Here is a 17387-nt window from a genome sequence, read left to right as displayed (position 1 = left end):
AACAACTGCCACGGCTGCTATACGCTCTACAAAATGCCCTGTGTAGACAAGCTAGTGAAATCATACTTCAGGATCAGTTAGTAAAAAATAATTATTATTTTTAGCACATACACACAGTGTGAGAAGTACAACACCATTGAAGAGATGGTGCAGAAAGCCACTTCTGGTCAGAAGGAAAAAACACAAATTTGAATGAGTTGGCCGGGTTTGCAAAATAAAATTACTGGAAATGGACAGATGCAAGGGTGTCGATGGACACACTCTCATCCAGTCGTGTTGCATCACAAGACACAATAAGACAGCTCATCAAGTTGTTTCACTAACTCATCATACACAAGGTATTTTGTAGAGGGTATATCAGCCATGGCAGTGTTTGACTTGAAAAAAACAACTTTAACCTCCACATTTCATCTTCTTTCTCAAATTGGACAATAATTTATAATTTTCTTAATGTGGCCCTAATACGCCATCGTAGTTTCACTTAGTGTTAATTGGAATTTGTCTTTAATATTTTTTTCATGTTTAATATCGATGGAGGCAGATATCAGATGGAGACTGATTATGAAGGCACGTTATATGCATTCTCTTTTATATTTTATCATTTTGATGATTGTGATTAATTTTATTTGTTCAAATCAATCAGAAAATGTTTAGTGTATCAAGTCATTATTGCTTTTACACATTTTATTTAAATCTACAAATGAGCTTCCTCTGAAGGGTGGCTGCCGGGTCTATTAGACATTGAGTTAGGAGCTCAGTAATTCATGAAGGGTTTGAAACTCCTAAAAGTCCACAATTAAAAGGATCCAGCTTATTTAGTTTTGGGATCTGACTAGGGTCCCTCTTGGGTGCTTCCTCGGTGAGGTATTTTAGGCATATCCAACTAAGAGGAGATCCTGAGACAGATCTGGGTCCTGCTGAAGAGATCAAGTCTCTCAGATGGCTTGCCTTGGGTCTTGCCTTAGAGGAGCTGGAGAAGGTGACTGGGAATAGAGGTCTTGGCATAAAAACTTAGACAACACAGATAGGCAGAAATTACTAATCAACCTAATTGTATTATTAAACCAGTGACTGTAACTGACTACAGAAAGTGTTTTAACTTCAAATCTCCAAACAAATTTTGTAAGATATGTTATGCAGGGTAGTAATGTATAAGAACTGTACTATTATACCCACAGTGTCACATACCAAAAAGGTTGAAACAAATAATAATGATTTTATTTTTATTTTTTCAGAATTTGTGGCAATGATGACTGGAAACTTGTTCAAAATGACTTGAAGAATCTACAGATTTGCTTAAAATCGACAAAAAAGTGGAAAATAAAATGTGTTCAGTCACTTATCTGTGTGGTGATTTTTGTGCAACTGTGCAAATCCTTACCATTGAAACAAAATTTTAATGCTAATTTCTTTGCTGGTTTCTTCTTCTGTCCATGTGTTCCTGGGGGAATTCGGGTCATTGAGGTTCGGACAGAAGACATCACAGGGTTAATTTCCTCAGACCTGCCACCCGGATGCAGTCATTCACACGGGTCTGGCAGCATCTGGTGTGCAGTCCCATTAAATCCCATTCTCATCCTTGCAAAGCCAAACAGACAGCTGAGGGAGCCAACCACATTTATCATCCTGAAGCCATTAGACCAATTGCAGGGTGAAGGGGGAGGGAGCTTGCCGCACTGATCTCTGTTTGCAGCATCCCCAGAGCAACCTCTGCTGTGTGAAATACAAGAAAGGGCAAGACGACGGGAGTAGATCCTAGGAGGCTATCAAAGAACTGGAAAGGAAGATCTTGGGGGTTACCAGGGTAGGGTTTCTTTGACGTGTGGAAACCATCTTCAGAGAAAATGGCTGTTTTGTCAATGTAAACAGCTTGTCCAATACCTGCATTGCTAAAGGGGGAAGCAGAAGAGGAGGAGGAGGAGGGGCAAATACTGGAGCAAATGTTGCCTCTTACAGTGAAATTCTCTGTCTTTAACTGCCCCTAGTCTGCCGCAGGTCACCTCTGAGCATGCATGTTGTATGTTAAGGTACGTATGGATCTCTAATCTGAGAGGACACATGAGTAAGACCTGGTCCTGGTGGCAGGATTATTGGCTTCAGCTGTTAGTGCAGGACAGCTGAGATCCACTACACGTTAACTAAAAATAACACGCATCCGTATCACATGGTAATACAATCATACAATCATCCTCACAAAGACCATGTAAAATGTTGCATGCTCCGTCTTTGTGGAGTGTAGGAATTGCTAACTGGACAAGAGCAATGACTGAATCCAGTCTTTGTTTTTCATTGGTTGGCTTCAGTTGCACATGTTCCTCATTAAGAGCACAAGCAGACAGGATGAGGAGGGAGGAATGGATCATATGTCTATGCCTTTCTGTGTCACCATATAACAAAATGGAAAGCATGTTCGTCTTTTAGCACTCCTCATATAATGTAAATCTTAAGGAAAAACTGCTTTGCACTCTCATGGGATGTGCATAGTACGTGTGTGGAAGGCACATGTACCAAGTCTTGGATGCAGAGGATATTTATGGAACCTGTGTGTGTGTGTGTGGGTGGATGTAAGTTGATTTTGATGTTAGAATACGCTGCCAACACATTTCCTCACAGTGCATATTGAAGTTTGAATGCTTACCATTCCGCTGAAATTCATGAAGCTTTTTTTTTCTGCATACCGATTTCCTTCTGTGCGTTTATGACCCACATCCTGCCCAAAACACCTACCACAACCCACTGGCACAATCACCACGGTTTGAGTAAATATGAGGGTGAGGGTTCCAAAAGTGAAATGTTTAATTCTTTGCTTCTTTTTTTTTTTAAAGATTTAACTAAATCACGAGTCAAAAAGCAATAAGAAAATAGGATGTAAGCATTTTCATATATATGGTTATAGTTCATTCAATTCATTTTATCACATGAAACCTTCTACAGATTCATTGTAGCAAAATAGTTATCAGCTTCTCCTTCATGTGTTAGGTTTTATGTTACAGATCTTATGGCCAAAGCACCGTCGATGCCTCAGGAGACGTCGGACCAGCACGAAGACACTTTTGCTGATCATGACACACACTAGAGGCTGAGCAGTATAACAGCATCTACACAAATAGTGAAGATCCACACTCCGGTTGAAACGGCTACACTCGACAATGGCTGCAAATGGAACCAGGACAACTACAAGTTTTTTCTCAACAACCCCCACAACCTCCACGATCCCCTTCCTCTCGACAAGTCCTGGAAGCAGAGACAATATCACCTCAAGAACGTTAATGACTGTGACTATAACGACAAATGAGACCAATTTGAATGCCACCGCGTTGCCAGAAGTCGTGATTGAGAGCTCAGGCATGGGAATGTTGCTCGTACCCTTTGGCATCATCACAGTCATTGGCTTAGCAGTGGCAATAGTAAGGAATCATTTAAACATGGTCTCTTCAAAACCATTTCACACAGTATAAAACATAAAAGTTATTTAACTTTCTCCATCATATCTTTGCTTCTCCATTCCAGATGCTGTATATCAGGAAACGGAAGCGGTAAGTTGCCACAACCAAGCAAGGCTGGATTACCATCTGTTTTGAGTCTTCACAAAACGAAAATAATCAATTAACTCAACTAAAACATATCTTTATTAGGTATTTCATGGGTTTAAGCTTACATTGAGATCTAGTGCATAATAATTTCTTGAAAAAAGCAAATCATTTGCTCAAATTAGTACCACTAGGATCACACAGAGGGCACCAAGTTTGGCTCAGTATGTGTTCAACATGATTATTATGTTAATTTCAAAGTCTTTCCCCCCCTTGCTCATCTTTAACCTGTCATCACACAGGTTGGAGAAATTGAGACACCAGCTCATGCCCATGTACAACTTCGATCCAGCTGAAGAACAAGATGACCTGCTGGAACAGGAACTACTGGATCATGGTCGGGAAGGCAGCATCACAGGGCCCAACGCCAAGGTAGGACTGACAGTTTTTCCAAGTAGCAGTTTTGATTTTTTACTGTTTGTGTTTATTTTTATGTATAATCTGAAGATTTCAGTGCAGATTTTTTGTATGTTTTTCTTATGAGGTTGCTTTCCTGTTAAGTGTTTTCGCTGTCATAATTCTTTATTTTCTTTAATTCCTTTTAAGTTTTGACAATGGCATAGTTATAAAAGGCAAAAAATGGTAAAGTATGTCCTGTATGTCGTTTCAACCATTTCTCTAAAACCCCCTTTTCTCACTACCCTTATTCTTTCATGCTGTCTTTGCATCTGTATCTCAAATAAAACTACAACCTCTAATTCATTGACCTAATCTGCATTAGAGTATATACATGGAGGACAAACAGCGCTACATCATACTGCCTTTTCCTTTGAACCTACATTCATATTACCTTTCACATCCTTTCCTTCTCACTCTTTCAACTAAATACTTACACATAAACTACCCCAGGGGCCACATGAAGCAAACACATTTTCAGAGTTTTCAGATGTCAACTAAATCTATCCCACTGTGTCCTTGTTGATGTTGTGCATTAAATGCATTTGAAAGCCTAAAAAAGGCTTTCAAACCGTAATATTTTTATCAAAACTTTATTTTGGCTGTGTAAAACAACCAGGACAACGGCATCAATCAGTTTTATAACACATGCTGGTATTTTCATAATTCCGGATTTTATGATTTACATCATGTGGTCTGTGGCCTCTGGTACAAATTTTCTAGTTTCAGTAATGAATCACAGTCTAAAACTAAAATGCTAAGTATGTGTAGGTGCTCTTATTGTTCTAAAAGTAGCAAAACATTACTGGGAAAAGAATAATTTAGTTATTGTTATAGTTTCCTTCTGTCCTTCTTTCTTTTATTACTAATGACACTATAAAGCTTGTGTCATCACATGATCTTAATGTAACGGTTTTCGCTTTCCTGCTTCCTGCTACTGCTTTCCTGCAGACTCTTACAAGCTCCCAAGGGACAACACAAAGGCCCAGTCGTCTTGTCTTCACAGATGTAGCCAAAGCTCTCAACGCTTAACAGTTCTCTTCCATTGGATAAAATCAGTTTGCGAGGTTTGCTGGCCTCTATAAAGGGAAACCAGACTGTGTGGCGGAGCAACTGGAGCTCTGATGAAGGTTATCGTCACCATGCGTGGAACGGCAGCGGTTGCATGTATGGTGGAGAAGGGCAACGGGAAGCATCACGTATGAACTTGCACTGTTATCATATGGCACACAAATCAAGTGGGATGCACTTTTTTTTAAGGGAAAAAAATCATGTCATGTCATTGCTGTTAAAATATTTGGTAGCTTGTCAGGGAAGTTCTTCTGAGCTTCAGTATCTACGTCTATGTTTCATAAAAGAGAGGTGTATATCTGTGTTCTAGTGATTTTTTTGGTCCTACATTCCTGACAAGATTCAAAGCTGGATGTGTTTCCATCCTTAAGTAAAGTGTTTCTCCCCAGTCGGTTTATTCTTTTGTGAGCGTTTAAGGATTGTTTCTCTGCGTGTGTGTACATTAAAGTTATTTAAACCGATTTCTAACGAAATGTTCTTGTTGTACAAATCTAGAACAAAGGAGTTGATAGGTGATATTTTATTAATAAGTGATGCGCAGACGTAGAGTAACACAAATCACAAGGTAAAGAATCAAAACAAAATATATATCACAGGTTTGTGAGTTCTATTAAGGAAGTGGATGAGGACACATCAACACATAACATAACTACAAAATGGTGTTAAGAGTAAGGCATAAAAAGTTGATTTCTCAAGTTACACTTCAACCTTTTCAAGAGTTGAAAATGGATCAAGTACTGTATGTAACTATATAACTATCAGTAAAATCACAAAACATTGTCCCCATTTAGAGAGTAAATATCTAGACAGCTCTTGTAAAATAACACACATTGACTCAGCTGTAGTTAAATTAAAAGGCACCCTTTAAGGCTGACTTCCATTCACTTATGGTCATATGAATGTAGTGAGATGAGTGATGTGGACTACGACAGTACTAGTTTGACAGTTACTTCAAAATTTCATGATCCACATGACCTGCAGGTCTAATGGGAACTATTAGACATATTTAACCAAGAGTTTCCCCCAGAGATGACCCAGGCGTGTTTGTTTTCAGAGGTAGTCCAGGGAGCATAGTCAAAAAAAAAAACAAAAAAAACAACAACAACCCAAAAAGCAAAAAACAAAATTAAAGTCAATGCAGATGAACACTGAATCAATATCTAATCCGGCTGCAATTTTGTCAACAATGCTGAAATACATGAAATGACTGAAATACAAAATATCAGTGATAATATAAGTACATTTTACGTGGAAGAAACATATATACAGTAAATAATGGTGATATTCAAGTAATGTGCAGTAATTAGCAACTTGTAAGTGATATCTAATTTGGATAAATGTTCACAAAACGACTTCTCAAAAACATTTTTTAAACTACATGGAGGCAGGAAATTTCTTAACCTCTGATGTTTTAGACATAAAGGATTCAGTCATTTGTATGAGAAACATCTCCATGAGGGAAAAAGACATCCTGAGCTCTCCAGATTATTCTATATATCTATGTGGCTACTTATGTTGATTCATGATAGAAACCAGATTTACTATCTACGAACATATATAATATATATATATTATATATATATAAAATACCTTTAACGTTCAATTACATTTTTTTTTGTAAATTTCATTTCCCTGCATTACTGTCTGGTGCCAGAGACATAGAGTGCTGTGCAAAAGTCGTGAGCCACTCATTTCTTTAAATTTTGCTAGGAAATTGGGAAATAGGTGCAGCAACTTATTGAAACATTTAGACACATGGAAATAGTTTCTAAGAAAAAAAACTCAATATTTGGTATGACCACATTTATTCTTTAACACAGCCTGAACTCTCTTAGGCAACCTTTTTGTAATTTCTTTAAGTAGTCTTCAGGAATAGTTCTCCGGGCTTCTTGAATGACATTCAAAGCTCTTCTTTTGTTCTGTTCTCTTTCAAGATGAGCCCACAATGCTTCAATAACGTTGAGGTCTGGGGTCTGAGGAGGCCAATCTATGACTGATAGTGTTCCTTTCTGTGATTTGTACCCAAAATTTCTAATTTGTATTCATCAATCCATAAGCCCCATTGCCACCGATTTTTGGTCCAGTTTTTGTGTAATTTGGCATACCTCATCCTTTTCTCCTCGTTTCTGCCTTAAGAAGGGCAGAAAACCATTTCTGATGAGGCTTGAACAGTAGATAAATCAGCTGTGGAATCCTTTAAAAAAACAGTTAAAAACTTTACTGTTTAAACAAGCTTTCTGTTGACCAATGCTTTTTACATTTTTATATTTTTAATTTACATTTAAACTCTATATTGTGTATATTGTGCATTTTGCTATTTATCGTACTGTTTATTTTAATCTCTGTGTGCAGCGCTTTGTGACTACCTGTCTATGAAAAGCGCTTAATAAATAAACTTACTTACTTACTACTACTTACTAAAGGGTCAGGTATACCCTTCAGGTCCTGTATCAGGGCTTTGCTGGATTTTCTTTCTAGTAGATCTTTAGGAGTCACCTTGTTGGAGCAAAACTAGTATTTTCCTGAAAAACTGTTATATTTTGTAGATTCAACTAAAGAAGTCTTTGTTCTTTTTAAGTGCCCAAAGATACTTACAAAGAACTTATAATTGGCTCTTTGCCAAGTTGTCTGTTATGTGTAGACACAGCACTCTTCATCCCTTGAGTTAGGTGCCTTTTTTTATGCGTGAATGATTCCTAGCACAGCGTTTAGTGGTTTAACGAACAAAAACATTTCTATATAAATGGTCAGCTACAAAGACTGGATTGAAAGTAAGTGAGAAAGTAGCCAATATCCAAAGAAAACCTTTGAAAGACCTTCAGAAAACCTGGAGAACTATTGCTCAAGACCACCTAAAAAATTACAAGAAAGTCTGGCTCCTTGTATGCAAAATATAGAAATGATGGTGACTTTTGCACAGTACTGTATTCATGGTGAAAAATACTACATTCACTTTTTCTGGTGGCATGCAGCTAGTTCTGAATTAATGTTTCTATTTGAAAATCTCCCATTTCGTTTTTTTTTTTTTTTAAAGATTTCTGAATGCAATGGAGATGAACTGAGTTTTATTTATAGAGTTCTTACAGACTGGGAGTTACCACAGTATGTTAGTGTGGACAAGTCTTAAACCACTTTGTCAACATTTTCTTAAGTAGAAAGTAGCTTCAACAGAAAATGTTCATTAAGCACCACAAAATAAATCCCATGCACTTTGTTGCATTGAGGTGTACATACTGTAGCTGTGTAGCTGCATGCTTTTAGAGGTAAGTGAAACAATCCTTTAAAGCAAGACTGTAAAATTTGCAACAAGATATGACGCACTTCCTCTCTATGAAACTAAATAAAGTTAAACTTGTTTAATTGATAGACCATAAAACGCACTCCCAATACCTTCAGTACAACGAGGTGTTTTGTTGCTATAGCCTTAGTCGGTCTGGTATGGCCGGTGCCTGAAGTTAGCCATAACGCTTATGTATTTCAGCACTTTGTGGTTATTTGCTGCCATGTATTAAGAGTGTCACACATACAATTTACAGTGTAAGAATCAGAAAATACATGATAGAATAAAAATGAGAAAAGAATAACAATCCCCACCCCACCCCCAAAAAACAAAAACAAGTATTTCATGAGGAACTGCACCCTAAAAAGCAAGTATTTCATCAGGTTGTTGTAAACTATTGGCTGCATTTTATTTCCCAGGAGAGCAAACAAACAAAATCTCACTTCAGTTTATATCAAATACAGTTAAAAAAAAATTATACTGATGCTTTTATTTGTACTCCTCGACTGGAGTGTAACATCTGCTTCCACGTGTTGGCCTGCAGCCCTGAAAACCTCGTGTGTAATCGTACTGTATATCTGCACAAAAACCTGTGTGTGTTTGCGCGCGCGTGTGTGTGTGTGTACAGTAATTGTGTATATCACTGTTGAGGGAGCGAAGGATTACTTTGCAGGAGATCATTTTGTGTTACTGAGGTAGAATGAGAGATTAAGAAGCTGAAGGTAACTGAGGTTTAAATGAGGTCTTTGTGTCAAGGCATACTGGTAATGTCAAATACAGATCAGAAATGCACAACAAACACAGCACCATAATTATTTCTGAGTAGACAACATGTTCCTGAATAGTTTTGTACCTGAGGTTTCAATATGGTGTAAAAGCACTGTTAATAGTGAAATCCTGAGTGAAAAAAAAATGACATGTCAACATCCTTGTTGACTAAATGATGTGTGAAGGGTTTCTCTTTTCTAAATGAAATATTCAAACAATTTCTCTCAAATCAGCTGCTGGATTGAAGAAAAACAAAACCCTGAATGTCACTTTATTGGATCCAATTTAATCTTCTTTTTTTTGTAAGGAGCCCCTGCCCCGCCCCTCAAATAATTTGATATTTCATTTTCAGTTTAAACCTTTCACACAACTTTCATCATAATGACTTCAGCGCACCATGTCTATATTGTAACGATGTTTCATACGAGGGTTTGTGATATTTGATTTAGAAACATGTTTCAATAAAAACAATTCAGTTTGGTTCCTTTGTTTTTCTTAACCAGTCTCATTTCAGCCGGCAGCCCAGTCCCCTCTCCATGCAACCGCCGCACACACGCGCTCACACTCGCTCACAAGCAACCATGCACACTAAGGGGCTCAGGAAAGCTGGCATACTTGTAGGAATAGTTCAATTTTTATGGGAAATGCACCCTTTTTGTTTTTCCTTTACTGCTTAAAATTACATGAGAAGCAGGCACGTCTAAAACGACCACAAAAACTGCTTTTACATTTTTAGATTTCAGAAATGAGACAATATTTGTGTGCGAGCTTTAGAGATGCTGCACGTATGAACGGCATATTTATATGTGAAAATGTCTCAGTAAAAGAGAATAAGTGCATTTCCCAAAAAGTGGAACTATTCCTATTCAATAAACCTTATTGAAAGATCAAATACTCCAATGTTAAAACACAGTTTGCTCACCAAAAATCCAAAACTCGATAACAAATCCAAGGTATCACATCAGGAGAAGAAATTACTGACTGCAATTACTTTTGAGTGTGTGTGTGTGTGTGTGTGTGTCTGTGTGCGTGTCTGTGTGTTCCTGAATCCCCATCACAGATAGGAGTCAGATTTAAACCCCTGTTTATCTGAGGCCAAACCTTGAGGTAGGTAGAGAGGTGCCCTATCTACTCCCCTTCCTCCTGTGCTGCCGCCTGAGATGACGAGGGACCCTCCTCAGCCTCTTCTGAAGCACCCTGGAACAGCAGGACACCCAAAAAAAAAAAACAAAAAAAAAAAACCCAAAACACTTTTTCACTTTGTTGTTATCTCTTTTGGTCTACTGACTCATGATGCTCAAGCACATGAATCAATACTAGAAAACGCACGAGAATACAAGAATGACTGTTAGAATCTCATGGAGCGATTGCGTGCGAGGAAGCAGGTTCCAGCTGTCAGACCCAGAAATGTGAGGAAGATGACGGTTACATCAGGAAACCAAAAAGACAGGGGAAGAGAACAGTTAGAGCAGGTTTCCCCTCACTATATTGACTCATTCTTCCCCTTCATGTGTGTGCGTCTGAGAAATGGAGTCTGTCTCAACGGTTTCAGTTCTTAAAGCATCTCAACCCCTTTGACAAACTGCTTAGTGGAGAGGATGCGATAAGACACACGAGGGGCATCAAGAGAACTGGCCCGCTTCGGTGAGAACTGTTGTGCAACTTCATTTGAAATTCAAAAAAAAAAAAAAAGAAGAAGAAGAAAAAAAAAATGGCTAAACGAACCAAAGTTACAGAAAAGCACTTGGTGTCACAAGACGGTGTTTCTGGCGGTTTATCTGGGGAATTTAGCAACGGCATCTGTGAATTTTCAAGAATTTGGCATATCCTCATGAAGTCAGTGTACATGAAGCGCAAGAAGCATGTGCATTCACGGCTTTGCTATCAAATGTGCTAAGGTAATGAGTTTTTAAGTGGTTTTATAGTTGCATTTTAGTAAAAATGTGCCAAGGCCTGAGAAGGTTATAACATACACAAAGGAGTACTGAACTGAAACACAGTATTGCGCAAAGTGAAATCCATATATTTAAAAAGAGCAGATACGCAACGTGCAGGGGAGTAAAAAGGATTAATTAAAGACAATGTGCTTCAGTACACGAGAAATAAGGCAGTTTCGCTTCTTGAAAGTCTTTCCCTTTTACAATTGTTAGATTTTGGGGCACTTTTCAGAAGATGGAATTATTTGGGATGTTCTTCCATGAACAGATACAGAAAAATATAAGGAAAGGCTTTATTTTGACACTGGTGTCACTTGCTACTTTACCAGTACTGCAATACAGATCAACAGTACTGCAAATTTATCAGGCAGTTAACTGGACACTTTTCAGAATATGGGCCATGAGCGTTATGGTCACACTTAATGCATTAAGTGTAGCCCACAAAGTGGCAGCTGAGTGTATACATATAGCATAAAGGACTTTACTGTTAAAATGACAAAGTCAGAGGATAGGATTCTGTGCCACGACCAGTTTAAAGTCAACAGGCTGCACATCACTAAGCCTAATTTTATATAACCTGCAGATCCTAGTAGATTAGCGGTTGTGTTTCCATCATGTCTCTCTCTCTATCTCACTTTTATTGCTATCAGTAAATCCTACCAGGACTAAAAGCAGCTTAAAAAAAAGAGTATCTGCAGCATCATGGAGGACATGTCAACACCATGTCATTTTAGGGACTTAAGTATGTAAGTTCCTGAGTATACTATATTAAATATCTTAAAAGGGGGCAAATAACATTTAGTAGAAAATATTTATTTGTATTATATAAATATTCATCACTAGTTGGTGCAACTTTCTAGAAACCTTTACCTACTAGTTTCAAGCAGATTCAATATTTTAAAACTTAATGTTAGACATTTTTTTTGTATTTTGCTCTTTAAGTATTTATCAATACCTGTGAGTAGACTGGTTATGTAAATGTACAGTGCATACACTACTTGTGCAACTGTTAATGTTTTTGTTTTGTTGTTTTTTTAACTCACCCTGTAGAGTTTGCAGGCCAGATTATAGCGTGTTGTTTTAGTTGCCGCTTCACTAAAAAGTACAAGGGACTTTTGAATGTAGTTTTTCTTTGATGATGAACTTTTGATATTAATAAATAAGATAAGCTATGCAAATCAGCACTGCAGGTCTCACAACATAAATGTAACTGACATTAGTCAAAAGGTAAATGTATGACACAAAATGAGATTTCTGCCCAACTGAAGCAGGGCTCACATTACACCACAGTCAAACTCTGAAAGTGACTTATAATAATACAGATTACACTGCAAGAGACTTCAATGATTTGATGATTGTAAATGTTTTAAGGATTCCGCCGCAGAGCCACTGCTAAGTTTGTTAAGCCATAAATTTGATATAGTGGGGAACGCGGCTGTGAATGTTAAGTGGTTTACTTTATTTTGTGAAGTTGTCTCAAGCATATCTTAAACACAGGCCCTAATTCCATTATTCAAACAGTGGCCCTTTCACAACAACAACAGCGTTTCAGTTGTGGGAACCTGCGTCTCAAAGTGCTACATCAAAACAAAACCGGACCACCCTACTGCCCTTTAAAGATTTCGTTTTCCTCACCTGCTGTTCTTCAGTTACTTCTAGCACTACTTTCTGGGGCTGTGGAAAGAGAGGCAGCAGAATTAATTAAACATGAAGGAAAACGGGCCCTCAAGGACTGCTCAGCTCCAGCATACACAGACACCTTGGAGGCTTTGGACATACATTTACAATTAACTCCATGAATGTTAGTGATTGCTTCATACCCATTTCCTTGGTCGCCCACGTGGTCGCTTCTCTCCAATGGGCTCTACTTTCTGCAGAGGAAGAGAAAAACGGTTGAAAACACAAATCCTGTGGTTTTCTTTAGAGTATTGTAGTTTTTCAATCTTCAATCCAGCAGCCATATTTATTTGCTAGATACAGTTTCCTGTAGGTCAAGGGGGGAACACCCCTCTCAGGAGTGGCACCATTTCCTTAATTGAAGAAATATTTTGGTGAATACTTTGATGGGGCTGTACAACTCCTGTTGGTAAAGTCAACAGTTGAAACAAAACTTCAGAATTTAGTGCAAAAAAAAATGCAAGGGGTAGGAGATGTATGCATGTACAGTGCCTGCACAGATGAACAATATGCCAAATTAAAGTTTTCGCAGGCATCAGCATGTGCAAAGTTTACTTGGCCTATCACAACCAAGTAAAAATGATTTTAAACAATTAAAGAGGAAAGTTTAAATTAATATTCGTGGAGTTCTTTTCTTTAAAATCCATCTGTTCTGAGAAATGTTCAGGTTGAAAACACAAAGGATGGATTTGTGTGATTTGCCATGCCTAATTGCAGGCTTATACATGAAATACCTCTCTCTGCCATGTTGTAACAAGTTTAACAAGCTCAGTTGCCTGACAATAACACTTCCCCCTCAGAGCTAGTGATGAAGAATAAAAAAAAGAAATCTTGTGAGTCTGATGTCTCCTGACAAAATAGAAAAATTTCAAATTATATTTTTCAGCATATTTTTGTATGATTAGCCAAATAGTTGATCCACTACAAGATGTGGATGATGATGATGTCACACCTTCTACAGCAAGTTTTCTTTACTTTATTTTTAAACTACAGTGAAACCCAATTTTTTTATATGCACACAAATTTATGTCTAATTTTACAAGCAGCAAAACGATGAATATTGGTTGGTTTATATGGGAAAAGACTAATCAAATCATTCACGAGTCTATTGCCAGAAAATTGCTGATCTTTTTACAGTAAAATAAGTCTTTAAAGCTGGTGTAAGCAAGTCCATCCACTCTGATACTTCCAACCACTTATGTAATGTAATCGTTGTTCCTGACAAGACAATGTTTTATTTGTCAGAATAATAACGCATGAGGCATAAAAACTGCAGTGATTTAACTTGAGCTTGTCTTTCTTTCTGTCTTTGTTTTGCAACCTCATATTTGCCCTTGTGATGGCTGCTTTGTAGCCACCAATGTATAATTGAATTAAATTGTATTACACACACAAAAAAACCTCACTAACACAGGTACATTGCAAAGTTAAGCCCACTAAGATTGCAAAGTCTGAATTATTTTTTAAAAAGTGCAGAGACTGCCACTAAACCCTAAGCATCTGCATCTATTTCAGCTTTCTTATTATGCCAATTTCAATTATGTAATGTTTGGTTATTTGAAACAAATTAACTGTGATGAAATTATACTCTGATCAGTTTCAACCTTCAGTGCAGTTCTGGGGCCTTTGTTCTTGCTGCCTTTTGGTCGTCCTCTTGGCCGCTTTGGAGTTGGTGGTCCAACAGGCTCCTGTGGAGATACATTAGATGTGGATCTAGTAGATGTAAACACGCCATCGGCTCAGTAAGGCAAAGCTCATCACATTCATTGCTTAATAAATGGAGTCCTACCTGCTGCTGTTTCCTTGGTCGACCTCTGCCCCTACGCTGAGGCTCAGGAGGTGACTGGGCAGTGCTTGGCTGAGGAGATGGCTCTTTGGTCCCACTGTTACTCATGCCTGCGTCTGTCCACCTGCTTCAAACTGTGTGGGCATCAAAGCCTGGAGCAGCGGCCTCGAGGGCTTAAAGAGGAGCAGAGTTGAGTATCAGGAGCTGGAGATGCGAGCAAAGGAACATGGAAAAAATGACTCGTTTTGAATGCAGCGCAGCAATCGTCTCTGACAAATTTAGCATAATCAGCTCTATTATACCACTTCAAATAATTTTCTTTTTGCAAAATTACCACAATGAGTTCCAATCAGTGCTTAATGACATCATTAACAGGATAATTCAGGATCACACAGGACTCTTTTCCAAGAGCAAGCGTGGGAACTGCTTATACATAAGCCTTGGCACCAGGTTCATCGGAACACAGACAGGGGTCTGGCAAATGCAAGGAAACATGAGAATGGTGTGCAGAGACTAAAAGTAGCACAGATATTCACAACTCAATCTACCATCCAAAATCTGCATCTACTGTACTACACTCCCCACTTCCATGTGCCCTCTGCTAGGCGTTGCATGTTGTACGTGTGGTGATGCGACATTTTTAAATGTAAAACTTGTGCAACTCGGACAATCATTTGCAAGAAATGAAAGACGCTACATGCAAAAACTTAACAAAAAGAATTGAAACTACTAGTAAATTTACAGTTTGGAGCCTGTAGTGCAAAACTGGGAAATAAAGCAACAGCTATTTGGATAATGTAAGAGTCATTTAATTTCTTATAGTAATGTGTAAGGTTTAGGTGAATATATTTGGTTTGGTCAAAAAGGTCGATTTACAAAGTAAATCTGTAATCTCTAAATAGGCCTTTACAGCTTATTAACTGTCTACTCAATAAAATGGCCAGAAATGGCCTTCACAGCTCCTGCAGCCCTTCAGGACGTCTTCGTGTCGCTTGGACTGCCTGACCAACATTCAGGTGGCTATAACGTTTGCATTTCTGCATGAAAACTAAAAAAAACAACAACAACTACTTTGCACGTTAAATCGATTTTCACAACAATTGCCAGTTAAGTCTTTGTAAAAAATAAATTAATAAATTAATTTTAAAAAATCAATTGGTGAATTATTTTGTCGACCGACTTGTTTCAGCTCTAGTTGCAGTCCATCACGGGCCTGATTAATAGCACTGGTACTGTAAACATTGGATATTCCACTTTGATCACTGGTTGAACCATTTGTAAACGTGATGGATTTATTTCCATGGGTGGAACAAACAATAAATAACCACTTAAAACTGACTTTTGGTAATGTCCCAAGGTGGTCGCTTACCACAACGGGCAGCTCTGCGAGGAATGTGCCAAACACTAATTGCCAACACAGCCTATCAAAAACGGCCGCACCGAAGCAGGAAGTCGGAGTAATTTGAGAAATACGTCCTCGCTTGAAACGATTTAAAGCCAAACGAGACGCACGACGTCGTTTCGTCGCTTTTAAAACTCGTTTCCAAACAGCTCAACAGGCGACGTGCACTTCTCTTGCAGCAGCAGACCGTCCGCTCAACTAGTCCGCGTTTGGCAGTCAAGTACGGGACTGAATGTACTTTTTGCATATGGGCGGCAATTGCAACCATAAAAACACATTCTTTTACAGCGTTTACCAAGGTGCGCGAGGCGCTCCTGAAGCGAAGCCGTGAGCCCAAAGCCTCGACTTGAGTTTGGTAGCTGGCACATGCAAACGCCAAAACAACAGTCGAGCAACAGGCCAGCAGTGTTTTAAAGCGTAAAGTCGACGCTGACCAAACAACATCCCCCTGCTTCCATCACTTGCGCAATCGATCTCTAATGTGTTTGGGTTTTTGGACCGCTAACAGGTTCGCCAAAGTGGATGAACCGTGTGCTAGAAAGAGCTGGAGGAAGAAGGAGGAAAAAAAAAAACTTTGCCAAGGACAAAGGCAAGCAACACAGGTGCAAAACCTCTGCTTTCAAAAGCAGGACATACATTTAGGCTATAGGCTCCATGTTCTGGCTGAGCAATCCTGCCCATGCAGCCAGCGCCAAATAATAGAGGGAGCAGAGGCGGTTCGACTTACCTTAAGTTGGTTTGCAGTTTTACCTGGAAGTTCACACACACTCACTCCACTTTGTGCTCCTGCACAACTATGAAAATCTTAGTGTATCGACCTTCTCATTGGCTGGAATGAAAGGGTAATCTCTCTCTCTCTCTCTCGCTCCCTCGCTCTCTCTCTCTCTCCCTCCCTCCTCCTAATCGGAAATGTGTGTGATCCCCCCAGACGTCCAGTCACGAATACCCCAGATGCAGTATAGTGGGGGGTTGTAGCAGAGCTGTATGCATTGCATACTTTCTCTATTAAAGCATGTTTCAAGAAAGAACGAGGGTAGGAGGGTTGAAACAGCGGACCCCGCCCCTAAAAGCTCCCTGGACCACCCACTTAAGAGGGAGAAAGACGGGCATCAGACAGGAGGGTCTGGTTCCGGGGTTCCCAAAGTGGGGTTTGGGGGCTGGGAAGTTCCCCAAAGAAGGGAGGAAAAGGTTCAGTTTGTTTCAGCAGAACAGAGTGGTGAGAGCAGACTGTCTGCACTGTTTCAAGCAAAAAGTTTCACTCTCTGTCCCTCTGTTATCTCCCCACCTACAGTGCTAAGAGATGTTAACTGTGTCATAAAGGAATAAAACATCAAATGGAGTTTCAGAAGAACAAAGTTTGCTCAGCAGCACTATCATATACATTTTCTTTAGGGGAAAATGTAACCCCGGCTCAGCTCATTTCAAAAACTGCTACATGCAAAGAGCATTTGAAGTCATCAGCAGAAAAACTTCTAGAGCA

General features: G+C 38.9%; 2 protein-coding genes across 5 annotated transcripts; one reads left to right on the top strand and one right to left on the bottom strand.

Moving 5' to 3' along the window:
* The first annotated feature begins 1644 nt into the window (after positions 1-1644).
* Positions 1645-5518, top strand: c5h3orf18 (chromosome 5 C3orf18 homolog). Of its 3 annotated transcripts, XM_084928812.1 has the most exons (6): positions 1645-2027; positions 2980-3407; positions 3511-3536; positions 3833-3962; positions 4137-4172; positions 4938-4972. In XM_084928812.1, the coding sequence occupies exons 2-5, from the start codon at positions 3150-3152 to the stop codon at positions 4140-4142; spliced, it is 420 nt and encodes a 139-aa protein (XP_084784938.1). In that variant the 5' UTR covers positions 1645-2027; positions 2980-3149; the 3' UTR covers positions 4143-4172; positions 4938-4972. The 3 variants fall into 3 exon arrangements, with proteins under 3 accessions (XP_084784938.1, XP_084784937.1, XP_084784936.1); XM_084928811.1 differs by lacking the exon at positions 4137-4172 and having other exon boundaries at positions 1648-2027; positions 2994-3407; positions 4938-5518; XM_084928810.1 differs by lacking the exon at positions 4137-4172 and having other exon boundaries at positions 1648-2027; positions 4938-5518.
* Positions 5519-5664: 146 nt separating this feature from the next.
* LOC146387296 (uncharacterized) lies at positions 5665-16912 on the bottom strand. Of its 2 annotated transcripts, none has more exons than XM_084928813.1 (6): positions 16635-16912; positions 14509-14709; positions 14324-14407; positions 12863-12913; positions 12678-12716; positions 5665-10302 (listed from the first exon to the last, which is right to left on the bottom strand). In XM_084928813.1, exons 2-6 carry the CDS (start codon positions 14611-14613, stop codon positions 10234-10236), a joined length of 348 nt encoding a protein of 115 aa, XP_084784939.1. In that variant the 5' UTR covers positions 14614-14709; positions 16635-16912; the 3' UTR covers positions 5665-10233. The 2 variants fall into 2 exon arrangements, with proteins under 2 accessions (XP_084784939.1, XP_084784940.1); XM_084928814.1 differs by having other exon boundaries at positions 9483-10302; positions 14509-14678.
* Positions 16913-17387: the final 475 nt, after the last annotated feature.

Source organism: Perissodus microlepis, chromosome 5 (assembly GCF_051167445.1).
Source record: "Perissodus microlepis isolate ML-2025 ecotype Zambia chromosome 5, ASM5116744v1, whole genome shotgun sequence".
NCBI lineage: Eukaryota > Metazoa > Chordata > Actinopteri > Cichliformes > Cichlidae > Perissodus > Perissodus microlepis.
This window is presented reverse-complemented; position numbering and strand designations above follow the sequence as displayed.

Excerpts from the sequence above, each read along its gene's own strand:
- c5h3orf18 (XM_084928811.1), top strand. The coding sequence starts at position 3,150 with ATGGCTGCAAATGGAACCAGGACAACTACAAGTTTTTTCTCAACAACC. Across the intron at positions 3,537-3,832 it reads TATATCAGGAAACGGAAGCG|GTTGGAGAAATTGAGACACC; the intron begins GTAAGTTGCCAC and ends GTCATCACACAG. Across the intron at positions 3,963-4,937 it reads TCACAGGGCCCAACGCCAAG|ACTCTTACAAGCTCCCAAGG; the intron begins GTAGGACTGACA and ends GCTTTCCTGCAG.
- LOC146387296 (XM_084928813.1), bottom strand. The coding sequence starts at position 14,613 with ATGAGTAACAGTGGGACCAAAGAGCCATCTCCTCAGCCAAGCACTGCC. Across the intron at positions 12,914-14,323 it reads GCCCCAGAACTGCACTGAAG|AAAGTAGAGCCCATTGGAGA; the intron begins GTTGAAACTGAT and ends CTTCCTCTGCAG. Across the intron at positions 10,303-12,677 it reads AAGTAACTGAAGAACAGCAG|GGTGCTTCAGAAGAGGCTGA; the intron begins GTGAGGAAAACG and ends CTGCTGTTCCAG.